This window comes from Thamnophis elegans, chromosome 9, assembly GCF_009769535.1.
Source record: "Thamnophis elegans isolate rThaEle1 chromosome 9, rThaEle1.pri, whole genome shotgun sequence".
In the NCBI taxonomy this organism is placed as follows: domain Eukaryota; kingdom Metazoa; phylum Chordata; class Lepidosauria; order Squamata; family Colubridae; genus Thamnophis; species Thamnophis elegans.
This window is the reverse complement of record NC_045549.1, coordinates 66878018-66896262: the sequence shown is the minus strand read 5'-3', so window position 1 is coordinate 66896262 and position 18245 is coordinate 66878018. Positions and strand designations below refer to the sequence as shown.

The window sequence follows — 18245 nt, the reverse complement described above, 5'->3', positions numbered from 1 at the left end:
GAGCATCACTCAGGTGACCCTGAGGACACAGATAAACCTCCAAGTGCTTTGACAATCCTCTAAAAGGATGCAAATGGCCAGCTGTCTGCAAGGAGTATAAATCCTTCCATTCCCCACTATCCGGTCACAGCCGAAGAAGCTTCTTGGATGAGAAGCAAAACCTCTTCAAAGAAAAAACAAGAAAGTCCAGTTGCCTCCTGAAAAAGCATCTTTGGGACATCCAGAGGGAAGCTCAAATTGAAAATACTTTTTATCTCACCACCTCAACAGAGATATAGTCTTTCTGATTGAAAGAGCTGAGCCTTGAGCAATAGTCTCAAGCAAAGCAGCAACCAGCAGATGGAGGAGGCATCTATATGATGACTATGATTTTCTGGTAGCATCTATTCTATAGAACAGCCTTCTACCCAAAATCTGGGTGGTACCAACATTGCTCGCCTCTAGGAAAGCAATAGAAACAGTAATTCAAGCAGGTCCTTTTGTTAAGATCTGGCTATTAAGGATGCCTAATAGCCAGGAATCAACAATGGTTTAAATTAATGGCTTTACTGGCTTTAATATAGTTGCATTTGCTCGATGATGTTTTGATGCTATGCTAAAATGTTATACATCTACCAATATGCACTGCTTCACTTCACAAGCACTTCTACAAATATATAGAGTGCCTTTGATTTATTTACTTTTGTAGTGCTGCATTCTACGACAATGCACCAAAGAAGAAAGCAGAAATAAATGATTTAAGCCATTCTATAAAAGGAACATTGGATGAGAAATCTTGCTTCGCTAAGCATGTGATCAACACCTGCTAACTAAGTACAATTTCCCAACATGTGCCTAGCATATTTGTGTTGACAAAACAGGCTTCTCCACTGAGAAGGAAACCAGGAGTACTTGCAACCTCAGTTAATTTTCTATCCAATTTTGATTAGCTTTAAAGTCCCGCTCAGAATACAGTTCTATCTCCTTTATAACTTTCGGAAGTCTGGGATTATTGTATTTATAAGATCAGCTCACCCAAAAATATTCCCATACTTGCCTCTAAATACTGCTAGTCCTCGACTTCCAACAGTTCATTTAGTGACCATCCAAAGTTACGACAGCACTGAAAAAGTTGACTTACGATCATTTGTCACACGACTGTTCTAACGTCTCCATGGTCATGTGATCCAAATTCAGACACTTGGCAACTGAATCACATTTATGACAGTTTGACATGTCCCAGGGTCATGTGATTCCGGCTTCCCCATTGACTTTGCTTGCCAGATTCCCCATTTGTGACCTTCTGACAAGCGAAGTCAATGGGGAAGCCAGATTCACTTAACAACAGTGTTATTCATTTAACAACTGCAGTGATCCACTTAACAAATGTGGCAAGAAAAGTCGTAAAATGGACCAAACTTACTTAACGTATTTCTAACTTGGCAACATAAATTCTGGGCTCCATTGTGGTCATACGCCGAATCTAAAGTTCTCCTGGATATTTTATTCCCGAATAATAATACACTTAGATGGTTGAGTCCTAATATATAGGGAATCCTCAACTAACAATCATTCATTTAGTGACCATTCAAAGTTACAACGGCACTGAAAAAATGTGTGGGAACACTGTTTTCATTGCCCATCCACCCCCACAGCTGTCCTTCACCTTTATAATTTTTGGGGGGTAGACATAGACAAGGAAGAGTCTTTTAAAATGTTAAGATGAAAAGTGTTACAATTGGAACTGTACAGTTGATATTCCTTTCAAAGTTCCATAAAGTAAACACACTTAAATAATGTCCATTCTCTCAGACTGTTAACCAGGAGGAGGAGGAGGAGGAGGAGGAGGAGGAGAAGGAGGAGGAGGAGTTCTTCTTCTCAGGAGAGGTTCTGGAAGTAATCATGTCAACCTTAACCAAAAGTGACTCAGCAAGGTCAAGCAACTTCATTCCAAGTATCTTAAGCTTTTGGGGCATGTGTTATTCTCTCATCTTGACCTCCCTTTTTCTAGTAGGCAAAAAAAGGCTGACCTTTTGCTCCCATGAACACAATTAACTGTGGAGAAGAGATTATACCATAATAAAAGATTCATAATGAACCATGATGGCCTGATAATTAGCCACTAATAAGTCCCGTGCTGAGAATAAGAACATAGGAATAAGTACTTTATAAAATCCAAAAATATGAGCGCAAGGCCTCAGGAACTGGGGCTGCATTTACTGTGTCATTATTCGTATTATCATTTTTGTTTTCATCCTCAGACTCTGTGTATAACTACTTGCTTTTAAGGACGATAAGCAATTTCATGATGTAAGAACTTGGAAGGCTCAGGTGCCTTCCAAGTTTTGAATATATGTTGCAACTCATGTGTCACTAACGAAGTATTAAAAGCTTCTACAGTACCTGCCTAATATACATCAATTAGTTTTAAAACCCTATTTTTCATCTTAAAAATATGTACATGTTTAAAAGGCTAATTAAAATAAACTTTAAATGTAATGCTAAATGTATATATGTGTGTATGTGTGTATGTGTGTATGTGTGTGTGTATGTATGTATGTATGTAATTTATTCTATTTCTTAACCACCCATCTCCCTCCAAGATCTATTCAACATCTGTTAAATATTCTTTTTAAATTCAATCTACAAATTTGACATGAGTAATTTATGGTATATTCCCTAATTTTCACACAGATGCAACCTGGATGATGAGGTTGAATGTTATATTTTCTACTCCCTATGATTGAGTTTATTTGATTCCAAGGTAAGACCTGCATGTATGTTGCTCACAGCACTGGTAAAAAAGATCTTACTACCTTATTTCCTGCATTAAACTTATATGAAAGAGAACCTGAGGGAATATGGAATAGATAGCAGTTCTGCATGGAAAAACTCAGAAGCAGAAGATGAGATCACTGCTAGCAATGCAAAGGAGAAGAGATTCAAATGCTTTCAAAGCAATCTGTCATGATACCCAGGGAAAGACAGAGGACAGCAGCCTGTGGCAATAAGAACCATGTAGGATGACTCAACCCAAAGTTCCATTAACCAAATAGGAAAAGATTGTAAAAAAATATTTCAGTCAAGAATGTTAGCAAATAATACGGAAAAAGAGATCTATTTTTAATCCGAAATTAGAACTTCCAAGCAAGCTAGAAATAATCAAAAGTAACGATGAATTGGATATGACAGAAACAAATGGGACTAAAGGAAAAGGAATCAGAAACTGAAGAGAGATGGAAAATAATACGCAGATTATTAAAGAATTTCACTGAGCCCTCTCTGCAGGCACTCCAGCCGTTGACCCAGCCCAGCGTGTCTTCTGCCAGCCAACTGGTCTTCGGGTCTCTGCTGCGCATGTGTGGAGTGCATGCAGGGGACAAGTGTGCGCATGTGTGGGGGGCACTCATATTGCATTTTGGGGGTTTGTGCGACTGCACAGGGCCACCCCCCCATGCCCTGTTTTGGGCCTGGAAAGCCTCCTGCACCAACCTGAAAGCCAAAAATGGGTGAGGGGGATGGGGCGCATGCACAGGGGTGCTCACATTGCATTTTGGGGATTCACGCAGGCATGCTTTGGGCACTTGGCACCAAAAACGTTAGCCATCACTGCCTTACAGGGTATTTTGTAAGGTCTTTTGTTGAAGGACTTTACAAAGAACTGAACAGCCAGGTTTCAGAATAAGTACACAGAGGTACACACAACTTTGCAGGCACAACCATGAACCTTGAGAAAGAGGCTCTAGCTACTGTGGTCACTCCTTCATAAAAACATCCACATAGATCGCTTGTTTTCACTGTCATACAGAGCATGAAAGAAGAGCAGCCAAGAGCACATGAGTTCAGAAAGCCAAGCTGAATGCAGAGCTGTGTAGCATCCTTCAGAAAGGTATTATAATTATGCTTTGCTGCTAGTTTTCCAGGCTCTTGCAAACACCTGTCTATCTCCCATTTCTCTTGCTTTTTTAAAATTAATTTGGTCTGAATAAATTCAAGGAAACAAGGGGGGGGGAGTTTGAGGAAAAAAAGAAAGGAGAAAAGTCAAATAAACTGCATTCTTTGAAACATTTGACCAAGATCTACTTCAGAAATAATGTATGCTTCAGGCAGAAGAATGAATGAATGAGGCATGTGAATGAGAGAAATGAAGTTCTCAGGATCTTATTACTGCCGCTCCATCCATTGTCCCCTCACAAATTGTTCTAACCCCCATCTACTTTTTCCCACTACAGCCAACAATAGAATAAGCTGCAGAGTTTAATTGAAAAGAATTATCCTCAAATAAAATGAAACTGTTTACATGTAGTCCCAATCACTAATTTCATAGTTGCTTTACTTTCACAAAGCATTTAGAGCTGTATACTAACAAAAGATTTTGATTTATTTGCTTTCATCCCACCTTTATTATTTTTATAAATAACTGAAGTCAAGTACACTTTATATTCCTTATTTTCTTCCCCACAACTCTGTGAGGTGGGTGGAGCTGAGAGGGACTGAGCCAAAATCATTCATCTGGCTTTCATACCTAAGGGACTAGAACTCACAGTCTCCCAGTTTTTAGCCTGATACCTTAACCACTAATCCATATTGGCTAGGAGGGGGGGGGGCTACATTTGCACAGCAATATTTTACTTATTCAGTAAATGTATATTGTAATTTACCACAATAAATCTTATTTCAATCATTCTATAAAATATATGCTTCTGTACGTTGTTCCTGGGTTTTATCTAATCCCTGTTTTAATGTTCTTTAATGTTTTCATATTTGGGCTTTTATTATATTGTAAGACACCCAGAATCGCTTTGGACAATGGGATGGATGGATGGATGCATGGATGCATGGATAGATCTTTTCATAAAACAAAACACTGTCCCTAAGCCAATCAAATAGCAATTACAAATTCTAAGGATAGATGATGGGACACAGTGAAGTGATAGTCAAATTAAGATTGATTCTTGTCTCCACATCCATACCACTTGGATGCTATGAAAAATAATATTTTATTACAAAGTTCACTGAATCCAATATTCCCATACAGCAAAGCTAACAAGCACTAAATGATCATGTTTAAAGTTTCCTTTTCCTCACTTATCAGGGACACGTCATGCTGCATTTCTATATAGTACATTAAGTTTTCAAGTAACTTATTATCAAAAGATTAAGATTGACAACTCTATTACCGTCCACTGAGTTAACTATCACTCCAAACTGTGCCATTTTGTTTACGGTTTGTGCTGAATAACAGTACACCCTTACTTCTTACATCGCAAACACTATTAACTCCATGTTATAAGCGTACAATGTTATTGTTCTGCTTATGTTTCATGCCATACAGTTTTTAAAAAATTGTAAAAAAAACAATTGCATCTAAAGGAAGGCTACATATGCTTTAATGAACTCAGCATGAGTTACTTCTCAATTAACTTCTATACAATTGTACAGTATCTTAATCATATTTATCCAATTCACATCTTCATAAAAGGTTTGCCATGATTTATTCAACTGCAGCCTGGCCTAACATATCAACTTTCCAATCTATGAAACTAGTCTATAAAGGAATCCTCCCCCATTCTAGCTACAAACACATACACACACAGAGTCATAAAAGCCTAGATCACTGTCCACAGAATAAAGCAAAATGTAACCTAAATTCTTAATCTCCAACCAAATATTTGAAGTTTGAAGCTCCTTTTTAATAAGGTTTCCAACCTGCTATGGAGGAAACCTCCAAAGGGGTAAAGACAAGAGGTTGTGATAACTAAATGGGACAAGGAGAGGGAGACTATAGAAATGAAATGAAATAAATTTAAAATTACATTCCTTAACATTGTTTGGATTAGCAGCATAGTCAGAGTTTGAAGCCACCTGAGATACTAGAACAACTTATTAAATCCTTTAAAACTAGAAAACCTACTATTAGTTCTTACAGATATTTGTTATTAATAAATCAATTCCATATATAAAAGTTAAGGGCATACAGAGCTTTGGGAGGCTTGTAGAGTGCTCCTGGGGGCTGGGGGGCAAAGACGGCCCATTTTTTGCTCTTTTTTGCCCTCCCCAGCCCTCAGGAGCACCCAACAAGCCTCCCAAACCCTCTGCATTTTTGCTAAGGGGGGGGGTGTTTCGGGAGACCAAAAATGTTGTATTCAATGTATAAGACGCACCCAGATTTTCACCCTCTTTTTGGAGGGAAAAAGGTATGTCTTATACTCTGAAAAATATGTGTCTCCATGTTTTTTTCTTTTATTAATTAAAAAGCAATAAGCATGAAATTTAAAAAAAAATATTTCAAAGTAAATTATCAGAAGTAATTCTGATACTTACCGAGTACAATTTTAACCTGCTATGCACATAACATATTCAGCTGTATTTCTTACTTCTATGTTTCTTTGAACTGTTCAGTGTTATCTGTTAACAAACTGACATTCTGCAAAAGGATCGCCACTGAAATGGGGGTGGGGGAGCCTTTCTCTTGCCATACATATTAAAATAACATCAGACAGCTAGAAAAATGTAATGCGGCCAAGTTCTACTATTGTATCTGTGTGCTGCACTTATTTTATACACATTTGAGCTTCGCAAAACTGTCTTGCAGTCTAAACAGCATGGCTCAAAGGCATGAAATAGGAAACATTCCAGAGCTTCTCTTGTGTGTTTGTGTGTCTGTCTGTAAACTTTTGCCAGATGGAAACAAAACCTCTATTTTCATGAGGTGGATTGCAATCCTCAAAAGTTACGGCAATTTGCAATCTTTTTATATGTTGCAAGACACATGTATGTATGCTTTACTTCCAATAAGCCTTTCCCGTTACTTTTCTAGAATCTGCTAAAATGGTACAAGGACTAAGCCATAACAGGAGACACTGAGAATTTGAGTAACTCCTTGCTCTTAGAAAATTACAGCAGCACTGTGGTGCAGAATGCTAAGCAATCGAAGAGGTCAGACTCAGTGATAAAACCTTGCAGCTGCTAATCCACCGGGCTGCAATAAGGGAAACTGTGCCACCATATACCAGTCTTTTGGAGCAGCCAGCTTCTCTACAGCAACAGTCTCCTGGCAGCCGCCACGTCATAAAGCTTTACCAGAGGGAGGATAGGAAAGCCGGAGGACTGCCTGCATTGTGAGGCCAGAGCCAGGCCGTTTAAGCTGATAGCTACAAGAACTTGGTGACTAAAAACACTGCCGCCTTCTCTTCCTTCTTGGTTGTAAGGTTGAGGGGAAAGATGTCATCGTTATAGGTCATGCTGGAAAAACTTCTTCAATCGAAAGTTGTTAAAGAAATAAATAAGCCCCAAACGATATCCCAACAGTTTATAAGGAATCATTTAGATTATAAATAACTTTTAAAAGATATTCTGACAAATCCCCCTGAAGACAAATGTTGTAATTTATATCAACAAGCAACGTACTGTTTACAGTTCATACCTATTCTCAGCCAACACTGAAACTTAATTCTAGGAATCACCTGGGTCCGATGACCTTATAATTTCAAATTTTCCTTACCCACTAAGAACAAGTACCATTAGCAAGAGTAATAGAAAGTTTTATATGAAAAACAGTATTCTTGTTTCCCCAAAAATAAGACCTCCCCACATAATAAGCCCAATCGGGCTTTTGAACGCATGAACTAAAATAAGCCCTCCTCCGAAAATAAGCCCTCCCCGAAAATATTGCAACACAGCAGCAGCCATGAGGTGACCACGCTCACCGCCTCCTGCACCTCAAAAATAATAAGACCTCCCCAAAAATAAGGCCAAGTGCTTATTTCGGGGGTCAAAAGAAATAAGATTCTGTCTTATTTTCGGGGGAACACAGTATCTATTCTTTAAAGAATTGAAGTAGGGCTTCAATATATTTTCCCCTATGTCAACTTCAAAGAATCAAGACATACCTTTGTCAGAGAAAAAAAAATAAGAAAATATTTATATACCCAAGTAGAGTTGGACAAAACAATACAAATGCATAACATGGATACAGTAGAAAACCTTTATATTGTTTATATTCACATTCTCTTTTTATTTCCTTTTTATTAGTCGAATTTGAGGCAAGCTTTTGACCAAATATCCAGAAGATAACCATGCTATAGAACGGTATAAGAGAATTTCTGTGGTATATGTTTGCATCCCATGGAGATGTAAGAATAGTAAATGTCACAGAAACAAACAGTTGTGCTCCAAGAAAATAAAACAGCAATAGGGTAGTAAAAGAAAGGGGTTATTATGTCAAATATAGTAAATACAACTTTTAAAAAATATCCTGGTTTGTAATATCAGGATAGATAAAAAGAACAAGTACTGTATATACTCGAGTATAAGCCTAGTTTTTCAGCCCACTTTTTGGGCTGAAAAAAGCCGCCTCGGCTTATACTCGAGTCAGTGAAAAATTTGCCCAAAATGGAGGAGAAAAAGGGGCGGGGCCATGCCGCTGGGTGACACTCGTGAATGGCCCAGTGCCCCTGTGAGTTTCCCCTCCCTCTGTGTCAGTTTGCCGCGCAGCGCGCACCGCACCATCCCCCCTCCTCACGTTCTATTGTAATGCAGGGCTGTCTTACGATTCCCCTTCCTCCCCCTCCTGCCGCTCTGCAACGATGTCCCACCTCCTCCTTGTTATGGCAAGCAGCCACATAGCGATGTCCCACCTCCTCTGGTACAGTGATCCAATGATAGGAATCACTGTGCCGTGTGTCATAGGAGGCGGGACATCGCTCCCGCGGCTGCACGGGACATCATCATCACAGCGGGACATCAGCATCATGAGGTGAGTGAAGTATTTCATTGAATACACCGCTAGTTTACTGTTTTTCTTTGAAATAAATATTCAAAAACATTATTGGTATCTATTTTTATTTTTGAAATTTACCGGTAGCTGCTGCATTTCCCACCCTAGGCTTATACTCGAGTCAATAACTTTTCCAGTTTTTTTGTGGTAAAATTAGGTGCCTCGGCTTATATTCGGGTCGGCCTATACTCGAGTATATACGGTATTATAGTAATAGATATTTAGGATATTTAAGCATTTCCACCCCTACAAAGTTGGACAACTACTGGACTAAAATATAATTCATCTCAAAATATTCAGCTCAACAAATAGTTTATCCAAAATGATAAAAACTGTCCACTTCAAATGTGAAAGACCAGGGCTTCAAACCCATAATGATTATAAGTCACGTAGTGATCTGGACGGCATATAAGTTGAATAAATACATAAATAAATTCTAACTTACAGGTGAAACTCGAAAAATTAGAATATCGTGCAAAGTTTATTTATTTCACTAATGCAATTTAAAAGGTGAAACTAATATATGAGATAGACTCATTACATGCAAAGCAAGATAGTTCAAGCCGTGATTTGTCATAATTGTGATGATTATGGCTTCAGCTCATGAAAACCCCAAATCCACAATCTCAGAAAATTAGAATATTGTGAAAAGATGCAATATTCTAGGCTCAAAGTGTCGCACTCTAATTAGCAAATTAAGCCATAACACCTGCAAAGGGTTCCTGAGCCTTTAAATGGTCTCTCAGTCTGGTTCAGTAGGAATCACAATCATGGAAAAGACTGCTGACCTGACAGTTGTGCAGAAAACCATCATTGACACCCTCCATAAGGAGGGAAAGCCTCAAAAAGTAATTGCAAAAGAAGTTGGATGTTCCCAAAGTGCTGTATCAAAGTTAATATAAAGTTATGTGGAAGGGACAAGTGTGGAAGAAAAAGGTGCACAAGCAGCAGGGATGACCGCAGCCTGGAGAGGATTGTCAGGAAAAGGCCATTCAAAAGTGTTGGGGACTTTCACAAGGACTGGACTGAGGCTGGAGTCAGTATATCAAGAACCACCACACACAGATGGATCCTGGACATGGGCTTCAAATGTCGTATTCCTCTTGTCAAGCCGCTCCTGAACAACAAACGTCAGAAGCGTCTTACCTGGGTAAAGAAAAACAGACCTGGTCTGTTGCTCAGTGATCCAAAGTCTTCTTTTCTGATGAGAGCAAATTTTGCATCTCATTTGGAAACCAAGGACCCAGAGTATGGAGGAAGAATGGAGAGGCACACACTGCAAGATGCTTGAAGTCCAGTGTAGTTTCCAGAGTCTGTGTTGATTTGGGAAGCCATGTCATCTGCTGGTGTTGGTCCACTGTGCTTCATTAAGTCCAGGGTCAGCACAGCCGTCTACCAGGAGATTTTGGAGCACTTCATGCTTCCTTCCGCAGACGAGCTTTATGGGGATGCTGACTTCATTTTCCAGCAGGACTTGGCACCTGCCCACACTGGCAAAAGCATCAAAATCTGGTTCAATGACCGTGGGATTGTGCTTGATTGGCCCGCAAACTCGCCTGACCTGAACCCCATAGAGAATCTATGGGGCATTGCCAAGAGAAAGATGAGAGACATGAGACCGAACAATGCAGAAGACCTGAAGGCCGCCTGGTCTTCCATAACACCTCAGCAGTGCTACAGGCTAATAGCTTCCATATCATGTCGCATTGAGGCAGTAATTGCTGCAAAAGGGGCCCAAACCAAGTACTGAGTACATATGCATGCTTATACTTTTCAGAGGTCCAATATTGTTCTATGTACAATCCTTGTTTTATTGATTGCATGTAATATTCTAATTTTCTGAGATTGTGGATTTGGGGTTTTCATGAGCTGTAAGCCATAATCATCACAATTATGACACATCACGGCTTGAACTATCTTGCTTTGTATGTAATGAGTCTATCTCATACATTAATTTCACCTTTTAAGTTGCATTACTGAAATAAATGAACTTTTGCATGATATTCTAATTTTTTGAGTTTCACCTGTATAAATATCTGGTTGAACAGCCTGAACCAGACAATTACTGCTAAAGAATTTCATCAAGAACTGGTAGTATATTCTTCTCATTTTTCACAAGCTACCAAGTCTATCCAGGATCTGAATCATTTCTGAGATCAAGAAAAGATGCTATGGCTAATAGACCAAATTTTTTTTGTGGAAATTGAATCAGAGAACAGTATTTCAGACTTTTTAAATTGGGGTAGCATTCCCTTTGAAAACACACTTGCAATAAGTTAATTTCTTGTTACTAAATTTCAGGTGTTAACCTTAGGAAGGTATTTCAAATGTATTCATTCTTCATAAGGCTGACACGGCTAAGTGACATGGACCTCAGTTTTCTCAAGGTCAGACTACTATTGTGAACACTTTTTGGGCATGCAAAACACTGCAACAAAAATTCCTATGATTGGGTCTCTGGCAAAGTGAGTTCTTTCCTAACTACAAATAAATGCATTTTGGGGTTTATGTTAGAAACCCAAAATGACACCTGGAAGATTTACTTTAAATGTGTTTCTATTTGTAATAGCAATAGCAATAGCAGTTACACTTATATACCGCTTCATAGGGCTTTCAGCCCTCTCTAAGCGGTTTACAGAGTCAGCATATTGCCTCCAACAACAATCCGGGTCCTCATTTTACCCACCTCGGAAGGATGGAAGGCTGAGTCAACCCTGAGCCGGTGAGATTTGAACAGCCGAACTGCAGAACTGCAGTCAGCTGAAGTAGCCTGCAGTGCTGCATTTAACCACTGCGCCACCTCGGCTCTTTTAATTCTAGTCAGTGGCCGTAATAAAAAAAATATTCTATTCACTTGGAAGACCTGTCTTTGCATGACTTTGAAATCAATAGAAAAAAGCTGCTGGGATGCAGGGGAGGCTTCTTGGCCAGTTGCATCCAAGCAATATAGTTTTAACCTTGAACTTCCTTCACATACTTTTGTGACTCCATTAAAAAAATTTTTTTTTTATTCCAGCGAGCATTCCGGCAAACTATTTTATTACTCCTAGATATTATTTCTTCTTCATTAAAAAAACGATTTCCCCATTTTCACCATTAGCCTCCTTGTACATTTTGAAAAACTGAAATTATTTCATTCACATTCTCTTTGCCCACTGCCTTCCAGTTTGAAGTTAGCAGCAGATAACTTAGTTTTCGAATATATTATATTATATTGTTTTCAGTGTGATCATTCCCTAAGATCCGAACTCTCACACAAAATATCATATTGCATATAAATCATGTATTTTCCAGACTTAATAAATGATCTAGATAAGGATATATGTTACTAGTCACTGTATATATACCCAGCAAAACAGAAAATCATTTTAAGGTAATCCCTCAAACTCACTTCCACAAATATTTTACACAATACAACAGGTACGGTAAATGGGCCACTTACAATATTTTACTCTGCTCCTAGATATTAAGAGCATATTCAGTTGCAAGATATTGTACTTTATTTGTAATAGCTGCCAAGTACTGGAAATATGATTTAAACCAATAATTTAAATTAGTCATTTTCCAGAATAATTTCAAACAATCAAAATTAAATCTATAATTTTGCACTATTTCTTACACTGATTAGTATCCTGAAAATGCTCCAGCTAAGGATCATGAGAAACAATACTAATAAAGCTACAAGAAACGAGCCCAGGTTCGTAAGAAAAAAAACAGAGCAAGTTATACATTATATTCCATATAATGAGGGCAATCATGCTGAAATAACCAAGCATGTCCTATTTACAAACTATATATTAAAGTGGCTTCTTCATGCCTTAGAAAAAAGGTCAAACTTGTTATTACATGAGTAGGTCAAGGCTGTGATTAAAAGAAGCATTAAGTTTTTACATTTAGATACAATATTGCTGTTGTTATATATTCCAAACATTCTTCTACCTGACAAGTCATCATTATGTTGTTGCATTATATGTTGCCTTAGTCATAATTAGCTGAATTTCCTTACTGACCCAGACATTGTGGTTTCTTGTTTGTTTGTTTGTTTTCTTTATATCCTGCTTTTATTATTTTTACAAATATGTCCAGGCAAATAAGATATACAACATACCAAAACCCCAAAAAGGAATTCAACTTACAAGCATAGTAGTAGTGTATAATCTAATATTCCCTTGGTCTAAAGTAAACAATCAGACAAATCCTACAGTCACTCTTAAGGCTTTGCACGGTGTACAATTTGAATGCAAGTGTATATGGGTATATGTAATATATACTCTAAATCTTAAACAAAGTGACTCAAATCATTTTGTTTAAGTTTAGTTTCCTTCAAATTCAACATGGACAGATTCAGCAATACAGAAGACATTTACTTCTGCATTGCCTTCTTTCACATTATCTGCAATTCTGAAATTCATAATGGTCTCTATCCAAGTACTAGCCCAGTTTGACCCTACTGAGCTTTTTCAGTATCAACCCAGGTAAGTTAGATCCTGTAATCTACTACATGAGTCATCACTAGCTACATGAAATAATGTTTTGTATACAATACCAAAATTGTATACACTTATCTGCAATTCCTTAAACCAAACACATTTTTCCCAGGATTTCAATATAGCACATAACAAAGGATCCTTTGCCTTCAGGTTGTGTGACTGAAGACACAATTTAATATACTACTGAAGAGTACAGTTAGCATGTGACTTATGATGGTAATGGAGCCTGGAATTTTCATCATATGTCATTACGGTTATCGGTCAAGACACCTATGTATGTGACTGACATGATTTTACATTTTTTGTGGCAATTTTTAAGCCAATGCAGCCATTGTTAAGCAAACCCACTGTCTGTAATAGCCTTTTTTTGCCAAAACTAGAAATAAATATCAGTTTCCAGCAAAAAGCATCATAAATCACATGATCGCAGGGCACACGGTCATAAATGTGGACTGGTTGCTGAGTTCTCCGAATATGGTCGCGTTACTGTAGGAGGGAGAGTATTGCAACTTTGAATTTAGGTTGTAAGTAGCTTTTGGGGGCAGTGATGGCTGTGTTATAACTTTGAATGGTTGTTAAGTGACTGGTTTTAAGTCAAGGACTATCTGTACTTCAAAACAGAGTCTCCTACAGGAAATATGAAAAATGTAAGCCCTTTGCAAACTAACAATTCTCTAGCATTTGTGCATCATAATGCACTTGAATAAATTGCCAATTGAATATGGAGCAAATACAATATTCAATATTTTGATCTAATCTGATTTACCTGCTCTAAAACCAAAGAGGAGGAAGAGTGGAGGACAGGAACAGATGAAGATTCAGCAAATTCTAATTACAAATTTTATGTTTGATTTCAGTAATTCAAAAGAAGAGATGGAGAAAAACGAGCAAACATGAAGTTTGAGGAAAAAAACTTGAATCACAATATAAGAAGTTAAAGTTTTTTTATTCCCAATAATACTTTTCAGAGCTATCCTCTAATTTGCCCATTAAAGTTTGGGCAAGACAAGACTTTTAAGCTATACTTTTTAAGACCTTCAAACGTGGATTTACAATGCAATCTTGCACCACATTTTTTTCGTCTCTATTCCTCATCTTCTACAGTACTGTAAAAAAATACATATAATCAAATATGCTTTACTTCCCCATCAATAGAATAGAATTCTTTATTGGCCAAATGCGATCACACACAAGGAATGTGTCTCCAGTGCATAAGCTCAAAGTGTACATATAAACAGTAAGTAATAGGTCATAAATAATTAATCATATTACAAATGATTAATGATTATAAATCATAGAAAGCAATAGAAGATGGTAGGAAAAATGAGAGGCTGAAAAATGAGACCGTGCTGGGAGAACTAAGTGTTCAGCAGAGTGATGGCAGTTGAAAAATACTATCTATGTTAATCAATACCAGAAGAAAGACTATGAAAACTACTATATATTTTCTCTGCTCTCACGAGAGACCTGTGTTTCAAAAATGACTCAATCACACACCTGCGATGTAATCTCGGTTTTACCAGATCTTACAAAACACCAGATACAGGTGGTCCTCGACTTACAAGTGTTGGCTTAGTGACCATTCAAAGTTACAACGGCATTGAAAAAAGTGACATGTCCATTTTTCACACTTACGATCATTGCAGCATCCCCATGGTCATGTAATTCATATGCTTAACAACTGACTTATGACGGTTGAAGTGTCCCAGGGTCAGGCAATCCGCTTTTACGACCTTCTGACAAGTGAAGTCAATGGGGGAAGCCACTTAGCAACCGCATTACTAGCTTAACAACTCCAGTGATTCACTTAATAAACGTGGCAAGATAAAACAAGATCACCTTTATTGTCATTTTCTTTCCTGTGGGCCCTCTGGCACCCCTTGGAAATGAAATTCTGTCGCCTGCTCTCAAAAGTGTACACACACATAACACACATGTAGATACGATACATACATACGCATGTGTCTACCTACACCCTAACATATAAAGAAAAGTCATAAAATGGGGGGAAACTCCTTTAACCAATGTCTCACCAACATAAACTTTGGGCTCAACTGTGATCATACATTGAGGACTACCTGGTACTGACCTAATGTAACAACTAGGGAAAAGATAAAAGGCATCTCTCATTCCATTGTGGCTTTGGGTAGGTTTTTATTTGGAGCCCAAAGACCAAAGTACCAATCGAGTCATTTTAACCCCTCTAACGTACAGCTAGTCCTCGACTTACAAGTTTGCTTAGTGACCGTTCAAAATTACAACGGCACCCAACAAAGTGACTTATGACCATTTTTCACACCTACAAGCGTTGCAGCATCCCCAGGGTCAAGTCATTTACATTCAGATGCTTGGCAATTGTCTCAGATTTATGACGGTTGCAATGTTCCAGGATCATGCGATCCCCTTCTGCAATCTTGTAGCAAGCAAAGTCAATGGGGAAGCTGGATTTACTTAACAGCCGTGTTACTAGCTTAACGACTGCAATGATCCACTTAACAAACCTGGCAAGATAAGATAACCATTATCGTCACCCCCCCCCCCCCCCGTGGGCACTCTGGCACCCATTGAAAGGGAAATCCTGTCGCCTGCTCTCAAAAGTGGACACATACACACATAGACAAGCTACATGCATACACACACGTCTACCTAAACTCTTAACATATAAAGAAAAACCGTAAAACGGGGAAAAACTCTCTTAACCAATGTCTCACTTAGCAACCTAAACTCTGCTCCACTGTGGTCATAAGTCGAGAGCCACCTGTAAAAGGAACCAGAATAATAGCCCAAGAATCGCTTCCTGGGGGAATCATTAAAAGTGGTGGAACCAAAAGGGGAAAGGGGTGGGGGGGGAACCCACTTAGCAAAAGACATCCTTCACTTAATCCTCCAGGGAAAGATTGAAGGCAAACAAGGTCCAGGCAGAAGAACATCATGGCTTCAAAACCTAAGGGATTGACTGGTTTGGACAAAACTCAGCAGCACTTTTTCATGTGGCTGCTGACAAAAATAGGATTGCCAACATGATGACCAATGTCCGATGATGGAGATGGAGGAGAAGGAAGGGAGGAGAAAAAAGAAAGAAGGGAGGAGGGGGAAGAGAAGTAGAAGAAAAGGAAGAAGGGAAGAAAAGAAAGGGAATAAGAGGAGGAGAGGAGGAAGAGGGATAAGAAGATAGGAGAAAGAAGAAAGAAGGGGGAAGGAGGAGAAAGAAGGGAGGAAGAGGAAAAGGAAGAAAAGAGGAAGAGGAGGGAGGAGGAAGAGGAAAGGAGGAGAAATAAGAAAGAAGGGAGGAAGAGGAGGAGGAAGGAGGAAGAAGAATAGGAAGAAGGGAGTAAGAGGAAGAAGAAAGAAGGGAGGAGAGGAGGAAGAGGGTTAAGAAGGGAGGAGGAGAAAGAAGAAAGAAGGGAGGAGAAAGGAGGAGAGGAGAAAGAAGAAAGGAGGAAGAGGAGGATGAGGAAGAAGGGAGGAGAAAGAAGGGAGGAAGAGGAGGAAGAGGGATAAGAAGAAGGGAGGAGAAAAGAGTGGAGGAAGAAAGGAGGGAGAGGAAGAAGAAAGGAGAATGAGGGGAGGAGGAAGAGGAATAGGAAGAAGGGAGGAGGAGAAAGAAGAAGGAAGAGGAGGAAGAGGAAGAAGAAGAAAAGAGGAAGGAAAGGATGAAGAGGGATAAGAAGAAGGGAGGAGGAGAAAAAAGGGAGAAAGCAGCAGCAGCAGCTTGGGGGAAATTCCCAGGGGAGCGTTTTTAGCGACTGTTCTTCGCTACGGATCGCCTTGTGTGGAAAGGAGAGGCCGGTTTTTCCTCAAACCGGATTAAAAGAAGCCGCGTGAAAGGTCGGGTGGGGACGAGGGATGAAGAGGAGGCGGCGGAGGAGCAGCAGCCTCGGAAAGGCTGCCCGCCCGGCCTTCTAATGCCCGCCGCCCTCTTCGCCCTTCCCCGCGGCCCTTGCTTACACGGTCACATGGCCCGAGCCGCGCACCGCCACCGGGTCCGGCGAGTGCTTCAGCAGCTGCTCCTCCAAGGCCCGCTCCTCGTCTTCCTCTTCCTCGTAAATCTCGTCGAAGTCCGCCATGACCGAGGCCGGGCCACGGTGACTCTCCCGAGGACCCTTCGAGGAGGGAGAGACTCGAGAGCCGGGAAGCGAAGCGAGGGAAACGGTCAGCCCAAGCGGCCACCGACACCGCCCGGGCCAAAAAAAAAAAAAATTATTTTCCCCTCAGAACCGCCGGGAAGGAAGCGCCCGTCGAGCTCCCCCGGAAGGGGAGGGACAGGAACAGTCACAATCACAACATCCGGTCGTCGGAAGCCTCGGCAGCTACTGGCTGGAGGAGCCCGAGTGGGCCCGAGAAGCCCCGCCTCTCTCCCCGGCCTGCGCGAGACAGCCCCTAAACGCATGCGCTGGTTCTCGCGTCCGTTGGGCTGGATGTCTATAGAGTTCTCAGTCATCCTGGTTGTCCCAGAGGGGCGCTTTCTTTAAATCCTTTTTTCCCCTTCTTATTCCAAAACTAAACTGGGCTTTCTTGGAAGGCGTTTCGCTTCTCACCCAAGAAGCGAACGGAGGAAGCTTCTTGGATGAGAAGCGAAACGTTTTCCAGGAAAAAGCAAGGAAGTCCAGTTGCCTTTTGGAAAAACAAACAAGCAAATAAATACATAAATGCCCCTTTGGGACTCGGTTGGGTTGGGAGGAGGAAGGACAGAGGCCCCTCTTGCAAGGGGGGGGGAGGCTGGGGAAGGGCTCTGAGTGTGAGTCTGCAGGATGCTCCTTTGGGAGACAAGCCTGGCGAGCCCAGCCGGTTGTGCTTTAAGAGTTGAGCTTAAACTGACTTTGTGCACTTGACTACCGAATTATAATTTGCCTTTATGCACCTTCTGGAGCAATGGTCTTTCAAACTTGGCTACTTTAAGATGGGTGAATTCGCCAACCAAATGTCAGATCTCGAAGCCATCTTTTGCATTTGGGCTTTCAGGCCTCCCGCATTTTCTACGGTGGGAAAGCGGGAGC

At 40.0% G+C, this 18245-nt stretch overlaps 1 protein-coding gene across 1 annotated transcript in view; it reads right to left on the bottom strand.

Moving 5' to 3' along the window:
- The window catches only part of CHIC2 (cysteine rich hydrophobic domain 2), a 30980-nt gene extending 13473 nt beyond the window's left edge, over nt 1-17507 (bottom strand). The window contains exon 1 of the mRNA XM_032223890.1: nt 17197-17507. Coding sequence (XP_032079781.1) covers nt 17197-17315 — 119 coding nt within the window. The 5' untranslated portion in view covers nt 17316-17507. The remainder of the gene's footprint in view (nt 1-17196) is intronic.
- Between the last annotated feature and the right edge of the window lie 738 nt (nt 17508-18245).